The following is a 26,796-nucleotide window of genomic DNA, read 5'->3' as shown; positions in this document are numbered from 1 at the left end:
CATAGCATTAGGCCAAACAAGTGAAAATGAACAGATCCTTTGAGAAATGTGAGCGAAAAGGAACAAAGGAACACCTGGTGAAAGGAGAAGTGTGTGGAGGTGAGGAGCAGAGATGCATGAATGGACTAAGGGAAAGCTGGAGACAGACAAATAGAGGTCAGACGGAGTTGGCATGTGATGGGTCGTGCCCAGGTCTGATCCTATCAGTGTGTGCTGGCTGACAGGAGGGGTGCACGGGGAAGTTAAACACACACACACACTGATATGGAGAGGGAGCCGCAGATAGACTTGGGTATCCCATCAGGCCTTTGTGTCTTCCCATACGACCACCAGCTCTCAAGCCCCCCCCATCTCTCTTGGTCTACTCTTGCATATTAAATCCCTCTCTAACTGCAAACGCACCCACTTTATCCATACCCCATATCAGACATCTGCTGTTTCACCAGCAGGTAGTTGGCCTGGAAAAGGGCAGGAGTCACCAGGGAGCAGGTTCATGTGAAGGCTACTGGTTCATGCACAGACCAGATCTTCTCTTCCCCTCCATCCCTACTCTGTTTCTACTTTCTGCTTTCCCTGTATTTGCAAGTGGTTTACTTTATTTTGACATAGGCATGTGAAGAAATAAATGAAACAAGGAAAGGAATCTGTGTGGATGAGATAAAGAAATGCCAAAGGGCATGTAAAATCATTTGACCCTAAAAGAAAGAATGAAATCAAAATGACAAAGCCTGTGATGAGCTGAGAACAGAAACCAAGACGGGAAGCTTGTTTTCTGGTTTTCATGGTTAAATTCATGATATTGTACATAGCTGCAGTGATCTTGACAATCTTAATCAATTAACACATTTTATGTTAAAGCGTTTATGCATATGACACACTGCATATTCTATACAATAGCCTACATGATGAAAAACTGCTAAGAAGTAAAAAACAAAACAAGAGGAAAAACACATTATAGATGATATAAAAAATCAGCTATGTTTGTTGTGAGTGCTCAGTCGTAAGACAGGAAGGACTGGTTGGTTCGTGGTCGACCGGGTGAGTTGCCAGCTCTCCTCCCTGCTATCAGTCACCTCTCACTTTCAGAATGCATTAGGCTGTTTTTGATTGACTCAAAGATGTTGTAGTTCTATTTGAGATATTGTGAGCGTGTTTCTTCCGCATCAACAGACAGGCCAGCAACAGGGCATGTGTCCAAGTTACACCAAGCTGACAGGGTGGCTGATTGACCGACTGCTTAGAGGGCCATTTGATTTGCCAGGTGGCTGGTTGCATGGCATGGAGTGCTGTTAGCAGAAGGGAAGCTGTAATTAAACTGTGGTTTTCTTTGTGCTGGCTTAGTCATACTCTTTCCGTTGCTGTAATTGTTTCAGCCCACTTGACTATAGTGTTTTCTTTCTTTCTCTGACCAGACCTCTCTACGAGTCCCAACTTCCAAATATCAGCTAGGGTTTTAAGAAAAGCCTATAAAAGGATCAGCTAGATTCAATAAGATTTTTATAGTGAAGACAGATAAAAAGTAGGGGGGAAGGATTTCTTTTGCTATGATTAGTAAGAAAAATCCCATAAATTGCTTTCTTTCAGCACTTGACCAGCATTTCTGCATTATTTCAATGACTGCTCATACGTTTCTTTAGTGATAGCCTCCAAGGGCACACGCTGCTGCAGGCTCTTGATTGATAGCTGGGCTGCTGTCAGCAGACTGGCCTCCTAAAGTAGACCATGAGGAAAGAAGAGACCGGGGTGTATACAAGCCAAGTACTGTCAACTTCCACTGCCTGTATGGGCAGGGGACACTTGGGTGAAGTGGTTAAATGTGAGCCACCCTCAACATAGACACTGTTATGGAGTCACTTTCTCGCGCGCACTCTCTCACACATGCACACAGAGCTTGTCTCATCTCTTCTCAGCCTTGTCCTTGCTAATAACAAGCAACGTGACAGGACGTGTGTTTCCTCCTCACTGCTGGGAGCTCCTTCCTGGCTTCTGAACAACCCAATTACCAGGGAACAAGCCTCTTCCCTGTAATACGGATGGCACTCCACTTCAATGCAACGCATGCGCATGTGCACATACATATACACACAAGACACCTGTCAGGCTTCACGCAGGCAGATCTTCCATACCTACACACAGGACTAGTGACAGCCCACAGCTATTAGCACGCCACTACTTTGAAGAGGCTTCACTTTCTTTTACTAGTTATTCCTCCTAATGTGCTTGCTCACATTGAATTCTTCGTCTCTGCGTTTGAGGCGTTAAGTGGGAGGAAAAGTGTTTTGGAGACAGGAATAGAGGATTAGTTGTGTGAAGTGTGTGTGTGGCCAACACAGTAGGGGTTTGACAGATATTGTCAGATTTCATATAAGATGATATCGTGCCATGAGGGATTCATTTGCTAATGGCAATTTTCACAGTACAGTGATGCTGGTTCCACTTTCTCCACCACTGGGTCTCCCTGCAGTCATGCTCAAATGGTCAATTGCTCTTGTTTACATGAATCATGGGTAATCACTTTTTTTTTTTTTTTTTTTAAATTTGAAGAAATTTATAAATAGAGCATGTGTGTATTTTCTCATTAACCCTTCTGGGCCACATTCTTTGTCTCCATACAGACCTCAAAACTCTTTGGAGAATGAAACCTGCTCGGAGAAAGAGAACATCCCCAGAGGTTTGAACAGAGTCAACGCAGTAGGTACAGCATGCACCCATTGTTCAAGAGCATAGCTTCACATTTGCAAGGAGTGGACTTTTAATGGACTGATGCACTACAGTAGGTCATCAGGAACATGATAGCGCTGTCATCACTTTCGGTTTAATGAAGAGCACATAATGCATGGCAAAAGTGATTGATTTGCATCGAACCACACTTCCTTCTAGTCAGCTTTATGAGCAGCTTGACTGCATAAGCGGGCCTGCCATGTATGTTTGTGGCAGACTTTGGACCATAATAACGCCTCAGTGCTGTGCCTTCTCTACTTGTTATATCTGCGTTGAAATTCTAGACTGCGCTTTTTGTTTTGTTTTGCTTTTTCGTCATGTCTTTTTCACCTTAAAAAACTGAACAAAAAAACCAAAACCCTAACAGATAAATGGATAAATCGCAGGGACAGAAATAATGGGGGGCAAACACACAAAACAATAACAGATATTAGTACGCACAGTGTGGCTCAGATCTCCATTTTGGAGACATTAAATGCAGCAATTAGGGTAGCACTTTTAAATATACAGCGGCTGCACTGGTGGAACTTCCTGCAATTAGAGGCATGGCACTCTGTGTGAACTCTCGAAGGTGTCAAAGCTCATATCTCCCCCCTCCACCTGATCAGAAAGGCCCTGTGCTGGTGCAAAGGAGGGGTGGAGGGTAAAGGAAAGGGAGTGGGTGTGGGGTTAGGGGGGGTGAAGGCTGAGGCAGGAGACTCAAGGCTGTTGGCATGTGTTGTTTTTCCACTACGTGATCTCTATACCGATGTGGTTGGCATTAATTTTTGATGAACCATCGGCACAGCATACTTCCCTCTCGCCCTCTCATCCCTTCTCGACTCATCCCATTCTCTCCCTCCCTCCCTTCCTTCCTCTCTTTCCGTTACAGGCTTTTCACCCACATATGTAAACTTGCTTTCTTATATTCTGCACATCTTTGCTTTGGAGCATCTGTCTCGCCTTCTGGAACCTCTGTATCTTTGTCACAGTAGCTGAGAGGGGTTGAGGGATTTGGGATGAACTTCTCTTTTGTAGTCCCGCTTTTGCTTGTGGAAGCTCAGTAGAGATTTCCATTTTAATCAGCCCTAATGTACTGTATGTAGACTGTCAAACAAGAACTGCTGAGTTTTCATTGTTTAAAATCTGTTGGCGTTTAGTGGCACATCATTTCTGAAACAAACCATTAAGGTCAACATTTACAGAGCGTAGTTCAAAAGCTGCGTTCGGTATTCTTTAACTTGTAAAGCAATGCTACACAGCTTTACCCACCAGAAATAAGTATTGAAAAGGGACGAAGATTGCCATTGGTTAAAAAAAAAACATATACCCCATAGCATGGGGAGGTATTAGACAACTATAGCGGTTGCCAAGTTACTTACTGTGCAACTGTGCAAACATCATGCACCACCCTTCATTTTATTATATTTGGCTTCTAAGGAGATCCAGACTTTATTGTAGCTTTTTAAATTGCTCTTGAGCAATAGTTCTCCAGACTTTCTGAAGGTCTTTCAAAGTTTTTCTCTGGACACTCCCTGCTTTTTCACTCTATTTCATTCTGGTCTTTGTAAACGATCATTTTCAGTTGAATTGTTTTTGGGGTTTTTTTGTTTGTTAAGCCACTTAACACTGGCCTATGAATCATTCAGGCATCAAGGGATACCTAATTCAGTAGACTAACCAGTTATTGTGTATACACATAACAAAGAACTGTGCAAAGAATCTGTTTTAAATGAGCAGAGTGAAGCTGACCCCCCACCCACTTGAAACATAAAGGCAAATAGGCGGAGCGGTTAGTGCTACGTTTGTGCAGATTTGTGCAGGTAAAATTAGCGTTTGTGCTGCTACGGTTTCCGAGATATTAAACTTTATTTTATAGGTCATTCAAAGGTCACCATCCCCCCAGACTGCTCCAAAACGGGCCAAAATGGTCTACTTTTTTAGTGCTACGTTTGTGCTGGTTTGTGCAGGTAAAATTAGCGTTTGTGCTGCTTCTGTTTTAAAGATATTAATGAAAATGTAAAGGTCAACCAGCCCCCCCACATTACCCAAATCCAACAAAAGTGGTATCAAACGTTTGTGCTACGTTTGTGCTGGTTTGTGCTGCAAAGATTTTCGTTTGTGCTGCTATCATTTTAAAGATATTAATAACAATTTCTAGAGGTCATCAGAGGTCAACCAGCCCCCCCACATTAATTAAATCAAACAAAATGGGTGTCAATCAACTGTGCTACGTTTGTGCTGGTTTGTGCTGCTAAAATTTTCGTTTGTGCTGCTTCTGTTTTAAAGATATTAATGAAAATGTAAAGGTCAAAAGGTCAACCAGCCCCCCCACATTACCCAAATCCAACAAAAGTGGTATCAAACGTTTGTGCTACGTTTGTGCTGGTTTGTGCTGCAGAAATTTGTTTGTGCCGTTATTATTTTAAAAATATTAACAAAAATTTCTAGAGGTCAACCAGCCCCCCCATATTAATGGAATCAAACAAAATGGATGTCAAACGTTTGTGCTGGTTTGTGCTGCAAAAATGTTTGTTTGTGCTGCTAACATTTTAAAATGTTTAATAAAATAACGTCTTGATGCGTGCTTAATCATCCAGGTAAGTAAATCCCAAAAGGTTGATTCTGTTCATCTGGACATTTTCAGTTGGAGAAACGTTTCGTCACTCATCCAAGTGACTTCTTCAGTCTCAGCTGACTGTAGGTTTCCCCAACCATATAAACACCCGTGAGTGAAGTTGCCCCCCCTACCTTCTTCAAATCGAACAAAATTGATGTCAAACATTTGTCCTGCAAATTATTTTGTTTGTGCAGGTTATGTTTCCCTAATTTTATAAACAGTACATGTACAGTGAGAGAGAGATGTTACATCTGTCTTCACTTGCATCCCAGTCATAGAAGCGTTGGAGGTCGTTCATAAGAGATTACAGGATCATCCCAACCTCAGCAACAGGACCACTCTCAGCACTGATCAGTTGTGTTTGCTTTTGGAACTGTCTTAATTCCACCTATTTTGCATAAGGGTCAGTACAGGCAGAAATCTAGGTGTGCCATGGGTTCCCACAGGCCCCTGGTCAAAGTCACCAAACCAGTTCGTAAGCAGGTACAGGTGTGGCCAGAAGGGTCTTCAGAGGCACTGCTTTTCCACCACAGGCCGCCACACACGACAACACCACAGACTTTCAGGAATATACAGAAACTGTCACTGCCTACATCCCAAAATGCATCGATGATGTCACAGAGACCAGGACTATCACTGTCTGGGCCAATCAGAAACCATGGCTCACAGGTCAGGTTTAAATGCTCCTAAAGTTGAAAAATGCAGCCTTCAGAGCCGGGAATTAGGTGAGTCTAAGAACAGCAAGGGCAAACCTGTCACGTGGCATCAGCTACAGCAAAGCTTCAGCGACAGCAGAGATACTTGGAGGCAGTGGCAAGGAATACAAACCATCACAGACTACAAGCCCACTCTACAGACCGTGGTGACACAATCCCCAGACAGTGTGTGGAGATCCCTCCACCATCATTACTGAACCCAAGAAGTCATCTATCTCCTGCTTTAAGGACTACCGTCCTGTCAAACTCACCTCCATCATTATTAAGTTAAGTGCTTTGAACGGTTAGTCATGCATCAAATCAAATTATTGCTTTCCCCCAACCTGGATCCATTTCAGTTCGCATACCGGTCAAAACGCTCAACCGATGATGGAATTTCAACTGCCCCTCACTCAGCCCTCACACATCTGAACACTAGAGACTCATATGTCAGAGTGCTGTTCATAGACTTCAGTTCAGCATTCAACACCATCATTCCCCAGCAACTCATTCACAAACTGGATCTGCTGGGGATCAGCACCTTGCTGTATAACGGGCTGCTAGATTTCTTGACAGGAAGACAGCAGACAGTACGGGTCGACAGCAACACCTCCAGCCCAAGAACACTGAATACGGGGGCTCCCCAAGGATGTGTGTTGAGCTCCCTTCTCTTCACTCTGCTGACCCACGACGAGATCTACTACAGGGGTGAAGTTAACCATCTGCCAGAGTGGTACAGCAACAACAACCTGTCCCTGAATGTGGAGAAGACCAACAGCGACTCTACTTCCTCTGCAAACTGAGAAGCACAAGAGATTCAACCCCCATTATGAGCACCTTTTACAGAGGCACAGTTGAGAGTATCCTCACCAGCTGCATCACTGTGTGGTATGACTCCTGCACTGGGTTCTGCAGGAAAAAATGACAACGGGTAGTGAGAGCAGCCGAGAGCATTGTGGGGACCTCTCTTGCCTCCCTCCCCAGGAGATCTACTGCACCTGCCTCATCTGGAAGGTCGTCTCCATTACAGGTGACTCCACTCATCCCTTCAACAGCGTCTTCAGTTTGCTGCCATCAGGAAGGATACTGAAGAGCCTCCGGGGCAGAACCAGCAGACTGAGAGACAGCTTCGTCCATCGGGCTGTCAGGATGCTGACCATCTCTGGATCGAGAAGGGGGGGCCATCCTACAATGCTGTGATTGTAGCCATTCCCCACTTTCTGTGAATGGTACTCATGGCCATTGATCAATAGGCTTTGATTAGTTGTCATTGATCAATGGTCATAAGAATTTGCATACTAACAATCATGGAATTAACCCCCCGGCACATTGTTCATTCAGTGGCGCTAGTTTCCTTCACTATGCAAATGTACTGTTTATATGGTTGGGGAAACCTACAGTCAGCTGAGACTGAAGAAGTCACTTGGATGAGTGACGAAACGTTTCTCCAACTGAAAATGTCCAGATGAACAGAATCAACCTTTTGGGATTTACTTACCTGGATGATTAAGCACGCATCAAGACGTTATTTTATTAAACATTTTAAAATGTTAGCAGCACAAACAAACATTTTTGCAGCACAAACCAGCACAAACGTTTGACATCCATTTTGTTTGATTCCATTAATATGGGGGGGCTGGTTGACCTCTAGAAATTTTTGTTAATATCTTTAAAATAATAACGGCACAAACAAAAATTTCTGCAGCACAAACGTAGCACAAACGTTTGATACCACTTTTGTTGGATTTGGGTAATGTGAGGGGGCTGGTTGACCTTTTGACCTTTACATTTTCATTAATATCTTTAAAACAGAAGCAGCACAAACGAAAATTTTAGCAGCACAAACCAGCACAAACGTAGCACAGTTGATTGACACCCATTTTGTTTGATTTAATTAATGTGGGGGGGCTGGTTGACCTCTGATGACCTCTAGAAATTGTTATTAATATCTTTAAAATGATAGCAGCACAAACGAAAATCTTTGCAGCACAAACCAGCACAAACGTAGCACAAACGTTTGATACCACTTTTGTTGGATTTGGGTAATGTGGGGGGGCTGGTTGACCTTTACATTTTCATTAATATCTTTAAAACAGAAGCAGCACAAACGCTAATTTTACCTGCACAAATCTGCACAAACGTAGCACTAAAAAAGTAGACCATTTTGGCCCGTTTTGGAGCAGTCTGGGGGGATGGTGACCTTTGAATGACCTATAAAATAAAGTTTAATATCTCGGAAACCGTAGCAGCACAAACGCTAATTTTACCTGCACAAATCAGCACAAACGTAGCACTAAAAAAGTAGACCATTTTGGCCCGTTTTGGAGCAGTCTGGGGGGATGGTGACCTTTGAATGACCTATAAAATAAAGTTTAATATCTCGGAAACCGTAGCAGCACAAACGCTAATTTTACCTGCACAAATCTGCACAAACGTAGCACTAACCGCTCCGCCTATTTGCCTTTACGTTTCAAGTGGGTGGGGGGTCAGCTTCACTCTGCTTTTTAAATGGTGTCTTTAGGTACTTTGATACTAGCAGGTCATGGTAAAATCACAGAATTTGATCCCATTTATTTAAAAACCCAACAAACAACAACAACCAAATGGAACACAATCTGAAAGGCATCAAATTGTATGTTTGCACTAACAAAGTGATTCCCGAAGAGTTTTTAGCCAAAAACCCAGCCATCCTGTGTGCATCCTTAATAAAATGGAAGAACTGGACAAGTGGACTATTTAGAACTGACAGGCCTAAGAACCATGTACAGCAGATAAACACTGTCTGAAAGTCTTGTCTTTAAGAAATAGAAACAAATTCAGGAAAGACCTGACTGAGGACATGAGTTGAATCAATCTACCAATCTAGTTAAAGCCTGGATAGAAAAGTACACGATGAAACAGAATCGGTCAGAGCTCGGACCTCAGTATTATTATAACTACATAAGCTGATCTTGATGTGCTTCAGGAACCAAGGAGAACTATTTCTGAAGTCTACTTACAGCTCGGCTCAAAAGAATAAAGTTGGTAATGCCAAATATTGACTTTCGAGTTGGTTAATATTGTATAAACTCTGATTTGCGTTATACCTGAACTGTTTTTTGCTCCACATTGTAAACATGTTTATGGTGGGCATTTTAACATGGAAACATAAAAACATTCATTCAAACACAAAGACATTTATCGGCTTAAAGAGTTACACAAGTTTTTATTACTCATTTTGTAGCTTTCGATTTTATCACACACAAGTGCAGTTTATTGAGCGGTCATACGGTAATGTTATCAGTGCTTTAATGACCTGTGTGTTGGCTTAAGAGTTGGTACTTAACGTTTATTCAGCAGCAGTTTGATGAAAGTTCATCACTGCTTACAGCCATTTACAGGGATCATTCCTACCACCTATAGATTTTTATTTTAGGAATATTATGTTGCATAATATGCAAGTATATAGATCTTTGCTTGCTCTTATTGGAGACACTGTATTTCTGTCTGAATGTTTCCTGTTGGCAGAGAGGGTGACATAGATGTTGCTGACCAGTGTTGTTTTTGACTGATTTTAATGGAGTTATCATTCACCATTGGAATTTTGAAATGTTTATTGCCAGTAAATGCATCTGAGGCACAGTTTAAGAAGCAGTAATGTTCACTTGGGGAATTATTTTCCTGCCGTTGCTTTCAGAGGTAGCAATAGTAGATGTCTTCAAATAGTTTTAAATATATCCAGTAACTGGCACAGAATACACTTCAAACACATTCCTTACAAATAGCATTGTTACAGGCTTTGAGCGGCTTTTTGGTCCAGGGATCAGCAGGCCAAGCAGTGCTTTACAGGAGTGTAGCAAGCAGACTGAGGGATATAAAGAGCAACACATACATTTAACTTTTCTATTAAAGTGTGAAACAGGGGATTTATAGAAAAGGACAGGCGGATTTATCCTTTCTGTGCTTGTAAATGCTGAGCATGCAATTACCCCTATAATAGAGGCGTTGTGTCCAAATTGGAACCATTAAAGTGATTTAACAGTGCGTGGATTGGCCCTGGCATTTGCTAGGATGTGTACACATGGGGTGTAGTGGAATGGGTGTTTAATCACTGCGTTTTAGTGCTCGGTAATAGCAGAGCAGCCCATGTAGAACACTGACGTGCCACAAAGTATAGCTTACTCATTAGGTCCTGTAGTTTGGGTGTTTTTGATTTTTAGCTTGGAAATATTGGTTTGCTTGACTGATTGGTCTCGTTACTGATGCTGAAACTGTAACAACCAGACTACCTTCTTTATGATGTCATGCCATCAAATAACTGAGGTTTAATATGCAGTGCAAAATAAAGATTATTGAAAATTATTGCAGCAAATCATAGCACACTCTAATCTGACTTGTCTGAATAGTTTATTACCTGCTCTGTTTTCTGATGCCGTTCTTAATGAACTGATTTATCTCATGATTGCAATGATTTTTGAGCTGCATTCAAGTCCAAAAGCAGACTGTGTAATTCTCTCTGAACACCTCCACAGAGGTGTATGAAGCAGGTAAGAGGTGGAAATAGCGTAGATCTTTCATTTCATTTCAGTGGATTTGTAGTTGAATTAAAAATTCTGAGCAATTCTGAGACATTTTACTAAATAGTCCTGATATTTTCACAGAATCAAAAGTAATGTGGGGGAAGGCGGGTTGCAAGTACTTGGTTGTAAATCCTTTGTAGTTAATGACTGCTTCAGGTCCAGAACCCATGAATCTCACCAGTTACTGTGTTTCCTCACCTTGGGTGCTCTGCCAGACTTCTGCCTCCTCCAAAAATGTATTTATTTATTTATTTATTTGTTTGTTTTCATCTATGCATTTCTGATTTCATCTCCATCGTCGACATTAATTAGTGACCTGGGTACTTTTGCTCATTACCAAAAGCCTCTTCCATCGTGCCAGAAACAAATAGAGAAAATTTCGAACAATTATGTCACTGTCTTTAATGCCCAACTATGCACTGTAAATGACCACTGACACATAATTATTGTATTAAACTTTATGGCGCATCTTTAGAAAAAACAAACATAAAAACAAATTAAGCAGCTTATTAGGTACACCTTAATAGTTCTGGGTTGCATAAATTCAAGAAGGTGTTGGAAACATTGCTCATAGGTTGTTGGGGTTTTTTTGTGTGTTTTTTTTTTTCTTTCTTTTTTTTTCTTTTTTTTTTGTCCACATTGAGATGACAACATCACACAGTTACTGCATATTTGCCAGCTGCACATCTATGAGGTTAATCTCTTGTCCCACCAAATCCTAAAGGTGCTCTATTATGTTGAGATCTTTGTTATATTCAGGAAACCACTTTGAGATGATTTGAACGGTATGATACTGTGTGTTATCTTACTGGAAGCAGCCATCAGAATGGATCTGTGCTTTCATGTTGTTCATGACAAATTCTGTCTAAAAGTTGGACCAAAAACTGAGAGTCATTACAGCGGGCAAAGTTTTTTCACTCTTCTATAGTCCAATTTCGGTGAGCCTGTGTGAATTCCATCCTCAGTTTCCTGTTCTTAGTTGACAGGCATGACACCTGGCACTCCTGACCTCTGACATCAACACTCAACAACACTGACATCAACTGCTGCTCACAGGACATTTTCTTGGGGGAAAATCCCAGCCCATCTGTCACCGGATCAAACCAAACTGTCTTCATATTCACTTAAATCAACTTTCTTCCCCCTTCTGATACTTGGTTTGAACTTCTGCAGTTCATCTTAACCATGTCTACATGCCTAAATGCATTGAGTTACTGCCATGTGATCACTCCATCCTCTATTTCCTTCACTACTTCTCAAATAATCTACCGTTAGGTCCATAAGTGTTTGGATAGCCACACAATTTTTGTAATTTTCCTCTGTACCCCACCAGTGTGGTTTTATTTCAAACAAATATGCGAGTGAAGGTGCAGATTTCCAGCAGTAATTCAAGGAATTTAATAAAAGTAATGCATTAACTGTTTAATAATTACAGCTACTCTTATGGAAGCTGTTTCATGGCCAGGTGATGCCTGTTCCCTTGTTATTTCACTACAAATTAAGAAGATAAAATACCTGGAGTTGATTCCAAGTGTAGCATTAGGCAGCTACCCACTGGAACGCTTAACACGAAGTCCAAAGAGATGTTGATGCAAGTAAAGGAGGACATTTTCACCTAGCGAGAAAGGCAAAAAATAGTTAGTCTACAATCAAGAGAACCCTTCATGAATGGAAATACAGAGGGTTTACACCAAGGTCCAAAACAATGGTTATACTCAAGAACATGAAGGCCAAATTAGGCTATACCAGAAAAGATCTAAAGGGCTCGCTGCACTGCTCTGGAAAATTACTTAGGAAAGATGAAATCAAGAAGAACTTGTATTAGAATGATGATGAGAAAAAAAGTATAGAGAAAAAGAAAAACATCTCATGATTTGACGCATAGCACATCTGTCAAACATGGTGGACCCAATGTTATGGCACGGGCTTGTGTGGCTGCCAGTAGAACATGGTCACTACTGTTTATTGTTGACATGACAGCTGATCGATGTAGCAGGATGAATCATGAAGTCATCAAGGTCGCACTTTGCTCCGATTAAGCCAAATGCTGCAAAACTGTTTGAATAGTGCTTCACAGTGCATATGAATAATGACCCAAAGCATATTGGAACAGTAACCCAAGAGTTTCTAAAACCAAAGGAATGAGATATTCTTCAATGGCCAGGTCTATCAGCGGATCTCAACCCAATAGAGCATGCTTTTCAATTACTGCGGATATAACTGAAGGCAGTGAGACCCACAAATGAGCACCAAGTGAAGGTGGCTGCAGGAAAATACCTGGTAGAGCATCTCAAGGAATGGAATGCAGTATTTGGTGATGTCCATGGATTGTAGACTTCAGGTATTCACTGAATTCAAGTATTAAAGATAACATATTAAAAATGTTATTTTGTACCAGTGTGTGTGTGTGTGTGTGGTTTTTTTTGAAAGAAAGAAAGAAAGAAAGAAAGAAAGAGAAAGAAAGAAAGAAATTAATTTGATTCCAAAATACTTAATGCAAATAAAATATGTTAAAGCTCTTGAATTAAAGCTGGAAGTCTGCATTTGAGTCACATCATGGCCAATTGACTCAAAATTATCTGTGCTGGTACAAAGGTTGAGTGATTGTCCAAATACTTGTGGACCTTTATGAAGAAAATGTGCAATATTTGTCTGTGCCAACCATGGTGGTCTGAGCTGGATTTGAACTGAACTGGAATCCCTACGTCTTTTTTCTTTCTTTTTTTTTTATCTCCTCCATTCCATTTTTCAACCTTTCAACTATTGTGGATGGCATTTAATACATCTTTGCAGCCTCAAAGACATTTACTGGAGCAAAGGAATTCTTCAGAATGAATACGAACCAGCATTCTCAATATTTTGCCTGCATGCGTTTTGCTGTCCCCTTCACCGCTTCTTCTCCCTCCCTCTCCCCCATCTCCACCTATTTTATTATTTTTTTCTTTTTGCCCCACTCTTTGCTCTGTGTGCGTTGGAGTGGAGCCCCTGTACAGGGATGGCGTCCTGGGGAGAGCTAGTAAAGCATTTATTACAGCCTTTGCAGTTCTGTGTTATACTGGCAAGCACAGAGCCACTCATGCTTGGCCTTTAACTTCTCTCTGAAGTTCAGCCATACATGAAAAGAGGGGGCTCTGACCCACTAATTTATTCCTGATTTAATATTGTATTTGAAAAAGTGAGGAATGCAGTATAAATGAGGAAAAAAGAAATGGGTGGAATAAAATTGTGTACAAAAATGGAGTCTTTTGAGAGGGTTTTTTTTTTTTCCTCCCCCGCTAGTAGTTTGCTGATTAAATATCACGTGGTGACACTGGCAATGCCCAGCAGAGCTTTTGAACCTAGGATCTGTGAAGAATCGTTTTCGAGGCTTTGTGCGAGGGCTGTCTACCATAACTTCCTCTTAAGTAACAATATAGGGATGAGTGAACAGGAAGCGGGACTACTTTTTCACCACTACATTCATTTACTCACCAACTGCTCTGATATTAACTTTGTTGGGCACGGGGTGTAAGTGGAAAATCTCCCTCTATAAAAGAGGGAAAGAGCGAGGCGAATTAGCCCAACTCTCCATCTTTAATTTTTTTTTTTTTTTCCCTTCCGTGTTTTTTTTTTTTTTTTTTTTTTTCTCTCCCTTGAAAGATCTCCCCCCTTTTTTCTCATCACTCCTCTTTAATCGCAACCTCATTGGCGGGTCGTACTCTTTTTAGGTCAGGGATTTTTTTTTTCGTGTGTTTGTTTGGTGACATTTCTGTGGTATTTAATTGGCGTATTCACCATATGGACGGGGACAATGGGAAGGACATCAGGCACACCCTGATTTTTGATTTCTCTTTTCCGCCTCTTCTTTCTTTTGGGTGTGTTTGTCCGTTGTGTTCGTCCTGGTCGAAGGAGAGACCCTCCTCCACAGAGCTTGCAAGAGGAACCAAGTGGAAACGGTGCTTCAGATCTTGGTGCTTCCTGGCATAGACATCAATGTTAAAGGTAAGACTTCTCTCGCTTTCCCTTTTTTCCATAACCTCTATCTCACTGTCGTCTCACTTCACTCCCACTGTTTGCTCTGGGGTTTTGGAGAGCGATTAACACTGGAGGAAAAAAAAAAAGGGGGAGAGAAGAAATAGGAGTGTGTGCGCGTCATCATCATTGCCTTTAACCTTTAGCTAAAATGTAAAGGGTGTGTCTAGTAAGAGCAGGATGGGTTTGGAGTGTCAGATTTATAGATTTATGGCCACTTTGCTAAGTGAATTGAATCCCTTTTGATATTTCAGAGTGACTTTCTTTAGTCCCTTTAGGTCAAATATAATGACTTGCCCTCCTTTTATGGAAATGTGCCGTTTTCAAAGGTTTCTCTGATTTTGTAATCACCCCTTAATAGTAGACTAAATTGACTTGCATCTTGGTGGGGGTTATGGGGGATTCTTAAGTCTAAAATGCGATCAAGTAGAACTACGGGGCAAAATGGTAAAATAACTGCTGCCACATTACAGATTTCTCCAAAAAAGGCCTGATGCTAATTGAGTCAGAGCATGTTTGGTTTTCAGAGGATTTTCTTTTCTCAACTACAGCAGATTATCTGTCTGTCATTTTTTTATTTTTACTTTTTTATTATCAGTCTTTAGAATGTGTCTGTCTTTCTGTGTTTTAATCCTGGATTAAAACATGAAAAGATGCTGCAACGATTTTAATGTTTCTTTAAAACATTCTTTTTTTTACTCTTGATTTGTAGCTGTGTATTATCATAGCCTATGCGTTGTGAGCATTTATGATGTTTGAATGCTCTGCTTCCATTGCATTTGCTTTATATTTACACTTGTCATTTGTGTTTCAGGCATATTGCATGTATCCTGCCATTATGTGTAGATGATGTGTATGTGCAGAGCTGATCTACCAGAGCCATTTCACTTCCTATTAGTTTGGCCCATTGTACAAAAGTTATTAGATAGTATTGTCCTAGCATGTGCTGATTGATTGACACGTCGAGTGACAATACGTCTTGCAACCAATAACTAGACAACAGAAGCATTACTAGACCAAAACAGAAACTTGTGTGTATAAGCAACAGGTGAATGAAAGTTGAAATCATAATGGTGCATGCCTTAAACTTGATCTTGGCATGCATAATAGCAATATAAAAGTATTTTACCACATGCAAAACAAATAAACATACACAAACAAACAAAGAAAAGAAATTAAAATTTTGGAATTATGGAGTATAGATTCATTTGAGCCCAGAGCCCAGAGAGTGTTTCACAGGTTGTTTGGTGAGGTGAACAACAGGTGGATATTCTAAACTGTGATTGACATTGCTTCCCCATTTCATTTGACTTTCATTTTGAGTCAGCATTGTTTGTGCCTCTGTTTCCGGTTTGTTGATCACATAGACCATGCAGGCTGGACACCTCTGCACGAGGCATGCAACCACGGCAGCACCGAGTGTGTGGAAGCTTTGCTGCACCACCACCCTTCCCCTGTGCTTAATAATCAGGTGGATGGAGTGAGTCCACTGCACGATGCCCTGCTAAATGGACACATGGACATTGCCAAAATGCTGCTGGAACATGCAGGCAAGTAAACTCTTGCAGTACATGCACAGACTGACTGCTTCAGCGTATAAGCTGTTAACATTCTGTTGGCGGGAACTTATGCAATATAACAAATGTTGGCTTTATAATAATTAAACAATACTCAAATGTTCTCGAAGTAAGGTTGGTCACACATTGATAGTTTGGTGAATGGTTCTCAAACTCTGTGGCACAAACAACAAATTGAAAAGACGAAGTTAAACCAACTCAAATGACTACCATTTGATGCAGGGTTGAACAAACAATACTTACCCCCCCCCCGAAGAGCTCATGCTTTGCATAGAGTTGGCGTGTCTATGTCTTTCTCTATGTAGCCACAATAGCTCGAAAGCTTTTGCGTGAATTCTGATAAAATCCCGTATGGCTGTAGAATGGGATCATGTTAACAATCCATTACAATTCGCCCTACATCCACGTCTTCAAAGTCCGCTTAGTGATCCATTGGTCGGAAACTGACAAAGAGCCTCATAACTTGACTTCAAACTATGATTCTTACAAGTGTGTCAACATATAGAAATGACCAGAGAAAGATCAGTGGGAGAAACATTTCATCACTCATCCAAGTCTTCAATCTTAAGAAGACTTAGCTGTGCAACGTGTTCTACAACAACTAAGTCATTATCATATATTTCTTGACTCTTGACAGTTGATATTGCAGAGCTTTGTAAATATAACATCCTTCCCTATATAGAGATTTGCAGATTTGGACAAAAGGCTGCAGACGACACTCTGCAGGAACAGAAAAGTCTGCTTTCCAAGTCTGATATGTAAGAATCTACTGTAGCAGAATGTTTATTGTATTTTTTTTAAATTGACAACATTTTGTGTTGAAATTTGAGATTATTTTATCTAAAATATTGCAGTTACATCACAAATATTGAAATGGTGGGTAGGTGATTGAATTCTAACATGTTTGAGTGATTTCCTGTGTCTATAGAGTAAAACATAACAGTAAGAAAGTTTCACACATTCTTTTAATTAAAAAATGACAATATTCTTGTGCATATGTATAAGTTCTGAACTTGTTTAATTGAAGTTCATAATTATTCTATAAATATTACACTGACAGCAGCAGCGTAAAGGCCAAAGTATATAGGACCACTGTAGATGGATGGATAAAGCAATAAATGGAAATGCATTTGGCCTTTTAGCAGCTCACATATTAAATAATGTATAAATATATTTAAGCAATGATGAACTTATTTATGTAAACAGGTGAATATATGTTAGGTATGGCCAATGCTTTGAAACAGACTGCTAATCAGCACAAGACCACATTATTGGTGTTATTTTTATTAGTATTAGTGGATTATTGTTTTTTTATTGTTAACGTCACAGGATTAGCCTTAGTACTTTTTTACTCTAGCATTTCATGTGAATAAACTTGTATAATTTATACACAGTGTCGCTGCTGCTGTAGCCAAGATAAACTTTGAGTCCAACAAAGCAAACAAATGTAGTCAAGCGTATCAAGCAATTGAATGTCGTGTTTGACCTTATTTACAAGGCCACAGTTTTATCTTAATTACCCTGCTGGAAGAATAAGGACCTTGTTGATGAGAACGCTTTTAAAGCGGCACTCCACCAATGTTCCACATCGATTTGAGTTTGTCCATCACATGTGATGCTATTTATTCTCCAGTTTGAAAAGTTTTGGGGGGGAAAACTGACCTCATGATGGGCCGGCCCATTTGGGCATTTTATGGCAGAAAGTGTCTGCCGCAGACTAGGAAGTGGGTGTTTAAAGACAACAAAAGATATTTACCCATCATGGAGGGACAAACCAAAAGGTGCTATTAATTTGGACCACCCTATATATGTTTACACTGGTCATAGTTTAAGCCATTCGATAAAAACGCGGCACGAATTTTGATGTTTTCTAATATGCTGCAAATGGCGAATCTTGTTTGGTACAGAAACAGGATTGACATTGCGACCCAGAAGCTGTAGCAGTTGTCTGCTTCTTCACTGTATGAATTCTAGATCATATATACCATCTCCCTCTCTCTGCCCCCACTGCTAACCTTCATAATTCACATGCAATCCGGCGCTGCAGTGTCTGTCCAAAGAGATTACAGCACCGCCTCGTAAGATGTCTGTTAACGTCTTTTTGACAAGATTAGAGGAGTCAGGGTGCGCCGCTTGCAAAATTCACATGCGGGTTTTTGCGGAAATGTGTCACAACAAAAGTAGTTTGTGTGTCTGCGTGTTTGCGTGCCACATGCAGTCGGAGCTCAGTAGGGTTGAGGTGAGTATGACGCGTGTCGGAGTTCAGGAGAGGGTGGCATTGCTGGTGGTATGGCAGCAGGTGACTTGGGAAAATGTCTGTGTGTGTGTGTTACTGTGTGTGTGTTTTTTGGGGGGAGGAGTGATATTTGCCAGCATTGAACCAGTCCCCCATGTAACATACCTCTGCTTCAACTCACTTCTCAGTTTGACTAATTATAGTTAATTTGATTCGACTTTCCCATTAACACATGTACATATTCTGTCCTCAAAAAATAAATTAGACTGGGATTGTTTAGTCCCGGAGAGGAAACAAGAGAGCGCTCCCCCCGTTCTTTTTTTTCTTTTTCTTTTTTCCCTTCCTTCCTCAGTAACAGCAGAGAGAGCAAATTAAAAGAGGTCAGACGAAGCAGCTATCTGTATCTATAAAATTGGAAGCGGGTGTCTGCGTGCGTGCGTGTGTGTGTCTGTGCGTGCGTGTGTGTGTAGCAGACGTCTGGCTTCACTGTCTAGGCCAGGTCTTTTTGCAGGGACCAAACAGAACAACAAGAATGAAAATTCTCTCAATTTGAAACACCTGGAGGCTCCTACATTATACTTCTTTCCTCACTCAGTCCCTCCCGACTGTTTGCTATTTCCTCACACCTTGATGGCGGGTTGTCTAAAGGCTACAGCGGGGAGTTGGTGAGGAGGTGGTCCTCTTGACTTCAGGCTGTACTGTCTTTCAGGGTCTCTTTTCCATGATCTCCATCTTGTTGCCATGGACACCATCAGTAGGCCTAGGCTTTTTTTCTTTTTCTTTTTTTTTTCTTTTTTTTCTCTTGCTCTTCTTTTTTAGATTCTTACGTCCAGGCTGATAAACGTGGAAAGTTTTGGCTTTGGGGCCTGCATCCTGCTTAGTTACCATAACCATCTTTATATTGTTCTTCATTCCAATTTTTCACTCTAAACTCAAGCAGGACTTTTGTGCTTGTGGCTGCATTTCTAACACCCATACATCAGACTGCTTTTAAAATTTTGGCCAGGTACACTTGTTTCACCGTCCCATGATAGGGAAACAGGCTAGTGGGCCAGATGCATCTCTATTTATTATATTCCTGTGGGTTTTATTCTTCTGAGCGCATGCTGCATTTCCCGAAACTTTTTTTTTTTTTTTTATCGAGCCATTCACCCTGTTGTCCTAGTTGTTTCCAGCAGACAAGCTGAACCTAGCTGCCAAGGTTTTGGTAGGCCAGAGAGGGCAATACTGACACTGGCACACCAACAAAGCCTTTACTTGGGAGTGATCTCACCCCTTTGTAAGCCTGTCTGCTTGGAGGCCTGTGTGTGTGTGTGTGTGTGTGTGTGTGTGTGTGTGTGTGTGTGTGTGTGTGTGTGTGTGTGTGTGTGTGTGTGTGTGTGTGTTTTAAAGGATGAATTGTATGGGGGAGGAAGGGCTAGATCCCACCCCTACCCACTCTACCTCAGTCCCTCCAGGCTTATGGAGCTGGCAATGAAAGGATGCCATGGCTGAGGGCAAGGCTGACACTGCTTTCTCCCCCTCCTCCTCCCGTTGCCCAAGGCCGCCCCACATGACCCTGCTTGCGTGTGTTTGGCTTGTTTTTAACACAGTATTGAAGTGTCCTTGGCTATATATTTTCGCGTATGTGTCTACATACGCAAAATCGTTTTCATGAGTCTCAAATGCTTTAATGAGTGTATGTTCGCTGTTGCTCCTCGTGTCCCTTCCTTTCTCAGCTGGTAGAAATGTTATACGTTTTGCAGGGTGGCCATGGCAGCCGGTACTCCTGATTGGAATGGAAAATGACCCGGAGCCTTTAGTTGTGCAGTTCAGACCTGGCACGCGCATCGAGGAGGCGTGTCAGTCAGCAAAGAGGGTGGAGAAAAATAAAGAAAAGAGCTTTTAAGCTGTCACCACACAGCCCCGTGACCGTAATCACTGATGCCGTCCTCTAAATACTCCCCACCACGTTAGTAAGCGCGGCTAGTCCACCTCAACTTGTAAACACGAAGGGATTCTCACGAAGAGATTAAAGATGCTCGAAGAGGAAAGAATATAAAAGTTGGAAATAACTGTTCAGGTTTAAGTGTTTTAAGATGTTTCTACTTCAATTATTTGCCTTAAGTTGGGTTCAGAGACCCCAGAGAAGTTGCTGCATGACTACTTCTTCAATTCCTCTTTCAGTTTTTGTGCATTTGTGCATGTCTTGGATGCACGCACACACAAACACGCACGCCAGATTCTGTGATCCCGGCAGATATTAACGCAAACTAGTGGTTGTGGAGCAGAAAGATGTCATTTGCTCAGTGGCACAAGAAACACACGGTCCCCTTGGACAGCTGTAGTCAACGTGGTTCGTCTCTGTCTTTCTCTGTCATAGATCTGCGCGCACACACACTACACACAGGTAGTTGTTTAGACACACTTGGGCCTTTTCACTGTCAGCATGGTAAAGAAATAAATAAAGTTCATTCTGCTCAGCACTTATTTCCCCGTGGGTCCTGAACTGGCAACGGTGAGGAGCTGAGCTCTTGTACTATTAGAGGTGAAGCTGTGTTTGGAGCCCTCGGCTTCACTCCGGAGTGTTGGATGTTTCAGCTGCAGGTTTCTCCAGGCTGTAGTTCAAGGACTTTCCTCGCTGGGAATTCTGACTAGTCTTCTTTCTCTCTTCCTGCCTGTCTCTTATTACCCCTGAAATATACGCAGACTCACCACATACCTGTATTTCTGTGGGGTTTTTGGGGTGGGGTTTTTTTTGTTTGTTTTTTAGGGGGGGGCAGTTGCCGTGGATTAAATCTGGGGCCTCTTTCCAGTGGTGTTCCTGATTACTCTTCGCTGTTCTCCAAGATAAAGGTGTGACCCCTTTTCAGAGAAAATCTGTATGTTTTTATGTAGATGAGGGCCAAAGATGTTCCAAAAATGAATGTGGTGATTTTGAGATTTGCTAGCAAGTGCTTCTTGCTTGTTATTTATGCCCAGCACCACTTATAATATACAAAGGCACGTTTTGCCCTTTCTGTTTCCCTTTTAAACAGCTGTAGTATTCAGTGGGCATGAAGGCCACTGAGAGCTACCTTCTGTAAAAAGAGAGGGCAGAGGTCAAGGAATATTAAACTTTCTGTTTTTTTATTTACTTTGCTGTCCTCTTTCACCTACAAGGTTCAGGGTTTATTTAAAAGGACTACATGAAGGGATGGACGATGAATTTGTAGGTGTTGAAAGCGTGCTTTTCTCAACCGCAAACAAGGCTGAGATTCAAGGTTTAGTTCATTTCTTTTGTTTCCAGGTTGACTGAAAAGGGGGGGGTAAAGAAAACGGCATGGTCACAGGACTAGGAGATCTTTATTTATTTATTATTGGCCATGAAGATTGCTGTCTGTCCCTGTGTTCCAACTGTGAACTTAAATCATCACATGGTCGACAAGAATGAAAATGTTAGAACGTTTTTTTTCTTCTGAAGCTTAAATTAAAACGTTGAGTGACTTCTCTGCGAGGAATTCAATGGTATATTAAAAATTATGGTAATAAAAAGTACATGCAAGAGACTTTTTTTTTTTTTAACATATTTGAAATTCATTAACAAGAAGGCAACAATGGCTGATGTTTGAACTTGGGAGGAATGGGTCGTAGTGAAAGCTCATGCATTCAACAGCAGTTTAGTGTGTTTTCTTAAACCGTTCTTTCAATGACGAGCTGAATACAGCAGCGTGAATGGAGTGTTGTAATTAAAGTACTTAAGGACACCTCCAGCTCACCTCTGAAGCTGTTTTTGGAGAAGAGAAAATATTGTATGTAGTGGAAGTCAATAAAGTCTTTAAACAATTGGGATGTAAAGTGATTTGAAGTTTCTCAACTCAAACTTTTCCCACACAATAAAAAAACTGAAAAGTCCTTGTTTTAGGACTGTATATGAGGTGGAAGTGAAAGCGATTCGTCTTTGCTCGTGTCCTATTCCAGCCTGTCCCAGAAAACAAAAACAGAAATGAAGAGTTGATTCGTCTAAGTGATGTCATCAAATTGAACTTTTTGGAGGATTTACTGACTGGGAAATAAGACACAATTAATTAGATTAATAGATAGATTCAGGACCAGTTAAAGATTCATTTAGAGCTCCAGTCTGACAGTCTCCCCAGCACCCATAATGATGATGATGATGAGTTTTATGAGTATATCGCAATAAAAATGTGGTTTGATGACCATTTGAACAGGTTCCAGGTTTTTTGAAGAATAGCAAGGGCAGTAAGCGGCATAGGCAAAGGTCATCCTTAATAACCTCTGATGTACACCCAGTCGTTGTTGTTATTATTATTATTATTCTGGAAGCAGCCTTGAAATGTGACAGAAACTGCTCAGTTCAGAAAAGATACCTAGTAGGTGGGAAAGAGTTAAGGTGCTAAAGGCCAGCATCCAGTAAGTCGAAGCATATTTGATGCCCATTATAACTAGAAGTGACTGTAGTGGTGTTGGATTACACAAAGCATAGCAACTGTTTACAATGCCAGCAATATTTTAATGTGAATTAACAAGGTAACAATAATATATCCAAACCAGTGCAGTTACTCCTCCATTAATATCGGTAAACGAAATATCACTGAGTGTTCAGACACTGCTGTTACAGACGGGGATTTTAGCATACTCGTCTGTCTGGTTGTTCCACATCTGATGCCTCTCCGCTGGCTGCTTTGGTGCGTCACTTGGTTGGCCTTGTTGTTTTCGCTGTGGTTTCTAGTTGCTAGCTAGCAGCTCCCTGTGGATAAGTGATGCCGTGCCCCTGGCTGCAGTTCACACACTCACCCTGCCTCTCTTTTTCAGGCAGCAAGAGGGGGGTGGGGGGCGGGAGAGAGAGAGAGGGCGAGAGGATGTTTACCATGCTGTGGAGCTGCCTGCTTCCCAGCTTGTCTGCCTGAGCCCCAGCCTCAGACCAGAGACAGAGAGAGGGAGAGACATAGGGGGAGGGAGCACGGCATCTTTCTTTCCTTCCCTCCTATCCTCCCTCCCTCCCTCTTTTAGCGCCGATTTTCCCTTCCTCCACTCTTGCTTTTATATTTCTTGTCTTCGCCTGCCCTCTAAAGGCCAAAGGGCTTTGCGCTCTGTATGTAAATGCCTGTGTGGTGTGAAACAGCCAGACTGCATCTGGCTGGTGCATTCACTCAGCATGTGAATTTCCTCCCTCCGCTAGTAGCTTCAGAGCTTAGGTTATAGTGGGGTATTTTTGCATCAAACACACACGCACAAACACACACACACAGAGGTTGGTGTAATTACCCTATGCTCTCATGTAATCCCCCAGGTGCAGTATTTATCTCCACTGCAGCATATCTGACACCCAGCGCCAATACCTGGATTCACTTCAGTCACAGTCCCTGCACCAAAACCATTCCTCAGGCGGTAGTCTCATAACACTGTGTTGTATACATGTATTACATTATAAGCAGCACGTGATGCTATTTCCGTGTCTTCTGTTATGTTGAAATATGTAATTTAGCATTGGATATGACCATTGACATCTGTATCGAGTGCAGTAGAGTTGTGTGGTGGAACATTAGAGGGTGTCTTATGTCCAATGATGGATAATAAGGAGCGACTGATTCTTCTGTTCAGTCGATGGAACGAGTAAAAACAAATATGAAAAGGTGAAAGACAGGAGCTGACGCTTAATGGAAATAAGACAGGTTATCATGCAAATGTGACAAACTGCAGACACTGTCACACAGTCAGTTGTGTGTTCTACAAACAAACATGCAGCCTTCAAACAGTCAGCCTCGCGGGCTTTCTGGCAAGCCGAGCCCAAGCCCGTGCTAGGGTGGCCCCTTCCTCCCCATCACCAGTGTCATCACTTTGGTTGAAGCCTGTCTGTCAGTGGGGTTTAATGTGATGATGGTGGAGAATACTGGGGGGGAAAGCACACACGTTATCACTTTATTTTTTTTGTTTTTTGTTTTCATTCTAGTGCAAGATTTCTTTTGTCTGATTGTAAATTACAAATGTATTGTCTTATAATGCAAGTGATGCTTTGTATGGTTATTGTCCCCACATGTCCTTTTTCATCCAGTGTGCATTTCTTGCACTATTTCTAATATGATTTTTGCCCTCTCTTGTTCGTTTTTATGTTTTCTTTGCTCGATAGCAGCTTAAAGGTCATTGCATTGCAGCTAAAGAGGACTGCTGCTTTCATAGTCGATGAAAAGAGAAGAATTAAGTAGGAGTGATTGAATTGAACCTTGTATTTCCTCTTTACTTATTTCCACTTTAAGTTGAAAACACTCTACAAAGTGCTTGGGTTCATGGCACAAACTTACAGCCCACTTGTGGAGCTCTATTAAGCACTGAGTTTCTCAAAGGAACACACAACAGGGTATATTGTGAAAAAGGAAAAAAGCACTACTTAGAAAGCCGTCCCTTATTTTTCATTTCATTTTATTTTATTTTTTAAGAGATAATATAGAAAATACAGAAAAGACAAAAGATCCCCACCCCTTCTTCAGCTAACACTTGAACGTCGACCTGAAACTTTCTACAATGTGTCAGGCCAGGGTTGATTTCACACATTACAGTGGATGAGTGTAATGGCGAAGAAAGCTTGTTATAGAAACCTGGTGATTATGACCTGCTGTGAACAATCTCACTCTGTTTCACATACACCGCTCTGCTTCTTCTCCCCGCTCGCCTCCCCCCACCCTCCACCTTTCTCCTGTGGCCACTTTGATCAAATCTGCGCTCTTACGTCCTTGACTGCTGCCCCCGACGCCTGACCCCAGCATTCGAAATTTGCTCGCTTATGTAAAGGTTTATGTAGATTAATGCCACAATTTATGCAGATTGAGTTTTTGCCACTCAGACTTGAAGCACTAAAAGGTAGATGAGCGTTGACCTTCCCCACTAACGGCTACGTGAGCTCTCATCGATTATCTCATAACTGCTACAAACAGTGTAGCAGACAGAGGGATGAAGAGCAATTTCAAATTTCATAATGTTTCATTTTTAAACTTTTTTTTAAGTGTCGCTTAGAGGAGAGAGAAAAAAGGATGGCTTTTTATAAAAATGGAATCTGGGAGGCTTAGTAAGTGCGGTTTATGTCACAATGCAACACATGCACATGATCGTCCCTCCTTTAAAACATCATGCTTCCTGCAGCCCCACAGTGTCTGTCAAACAGAAACAACTGCCAGCAGTGGTATCGAGCAGTCTTTCAGCTGTCTGTGTGTCATTCCGAGCCTCCACAGAGCCGTAAACTTGCTCACAAGTGGCACCAGCATTGCCGAGGTTGAACAGTCAAGTGCCATCAAAAGCAGTTTGCCACAGAAATGGGTCTGTGTGAAAGCAAACAAAGGGCTCACACTTGACTCGACCCGCTCCACGTAGGCTAAATGCACAGGGGCTTGTCTGACACTGGAAAATGGCTTTCAGCCTGAACAGAGAAGCAGAAGAGTAGAGCGTAGAGGAAGGTGGAGGGAGGGGGGTGAATGTCACCATTATAACTTTGCTGGCTTTCTAAAAGGAGACGGAAAAAGTGTTACATTCAAGCAGAGACTGTCATCTTCAGTTTGAATGTAGTGAAGCATGTCTGAAAGGGCCATGTCAGGGTTATTGGAGGTGTTTTTGAATGTATAGAAATTCCCGGAAGCTACGAGTCTATATGGAGTGTTTGCAGCACAATAACAGATGTTATGGATTAATGCGTAACTTGAGTGGCGTTATTGTTACAAGCCACTTTTTTTATTTTTTGTATCACAAGCTTAACAGATCAATTTGCTGATGTCACAGTCACTAGTTAGTCATCCCCCCCAGTAGCACCCTGTTCTCTGATGAGCTCACTCACAGGAGCACATAAAAGGAAGGAAAAGCAGACCCTTCATCAGGTCACTAACCCTTACACAAACACAAAGTGACCCGCCAGTCAGAGAGTTGAGACAAGGTGTCAGCTGATGTTACTGCTGAAGTGAGCTAAAAGCCTCAGCTGGCAGTGAGTGCCACTGGGACAACAGCTGTTCATTTAAACTCTCTGCTTCACACACTGTTTTTTGTTTGGGGTTGGGGACTCTCCGTCACTGTATCTGTGTACTGTTAGTGCGCACACACAGGAATGCACAATTTAGATCGGTTGCGGCGTCCTGCCTTTGACCCGTGTTGTCTCTTCTGCCTTATTTGATAATGACGCTGCAGTCGAAGGTAGCTTTGGCTGCATGTCAGTTTTATCTGTGCTACTGTTGTCACTGATGCTTCTGTTTACATTACACTCATTAACACCAAAGTCTCAGACCAAACTGCCACTTAAAAATATTTAAAATCGGATTTTTTTTCTACTGCACCGTAGCTTCAAGTACATGTTAACCTGTGTTTCTAATGTTCTGCCTTAATTTTTACAAAAGCACTTTCACATATGGAGACTTATGACAGTAGTGCCTCCCTAACTGTT

The 26,796-nt window shown here is 41.7% G+C and overlaps 1 protein-coding gene across 3 annotated transcripts in view; it reads left to right on the top strand.

Annotated features, from left to right (window-relative positions):
* The window catches only part of slf1 (SMC5/6 complex localization factor 1), a 36,689-nt gene that overhangs the window by 8,835 nt on the left and 1,058 nt on the right, over positions 1 to 26,796 (top strand). For all 3 annotated transcript variants that reach the window (XM_085425256.1, XM_085425255.1, XM_085425257.1), the window contains exons 15-17: positions 2,616 to 2,695; positions 14,463 to 14,555; positions 15,953 to 16,135. In XM_085425256.1, the coding sequence (XP_085281382.1) occupies positions 2,616 to 2,695; positions 14,463 to 14,555; positions 15,953 to 16,135 (356 nt within the window). The remainder of the gene's footprint in view (positions 1 to 2,615; positions 2,696 to 14,462; positions 14,556 to 15,952; positions 16,136 to 26,796) is intronic.

This window comes from Rhamphochromis longiceps, linkage group LG12 (assembly GCF_057381845.1).
Source record: "Rhamphochromis longiceps isolate RC_006_pf linkage group LG12, R_longiceps_female_GT1.1, whole genome shotgun sequence".
NCBI lineage: Eukaryota > Metazoa > Chordata > Actinopteri > Cichliformes > Cichlidae > Rhamphochromis > Rhamphochromis longiceps.
Note: the sequence above shows the minus strand (reverse complement) of the source record. Positions and strands in the feature narration are given on the sequence as shown.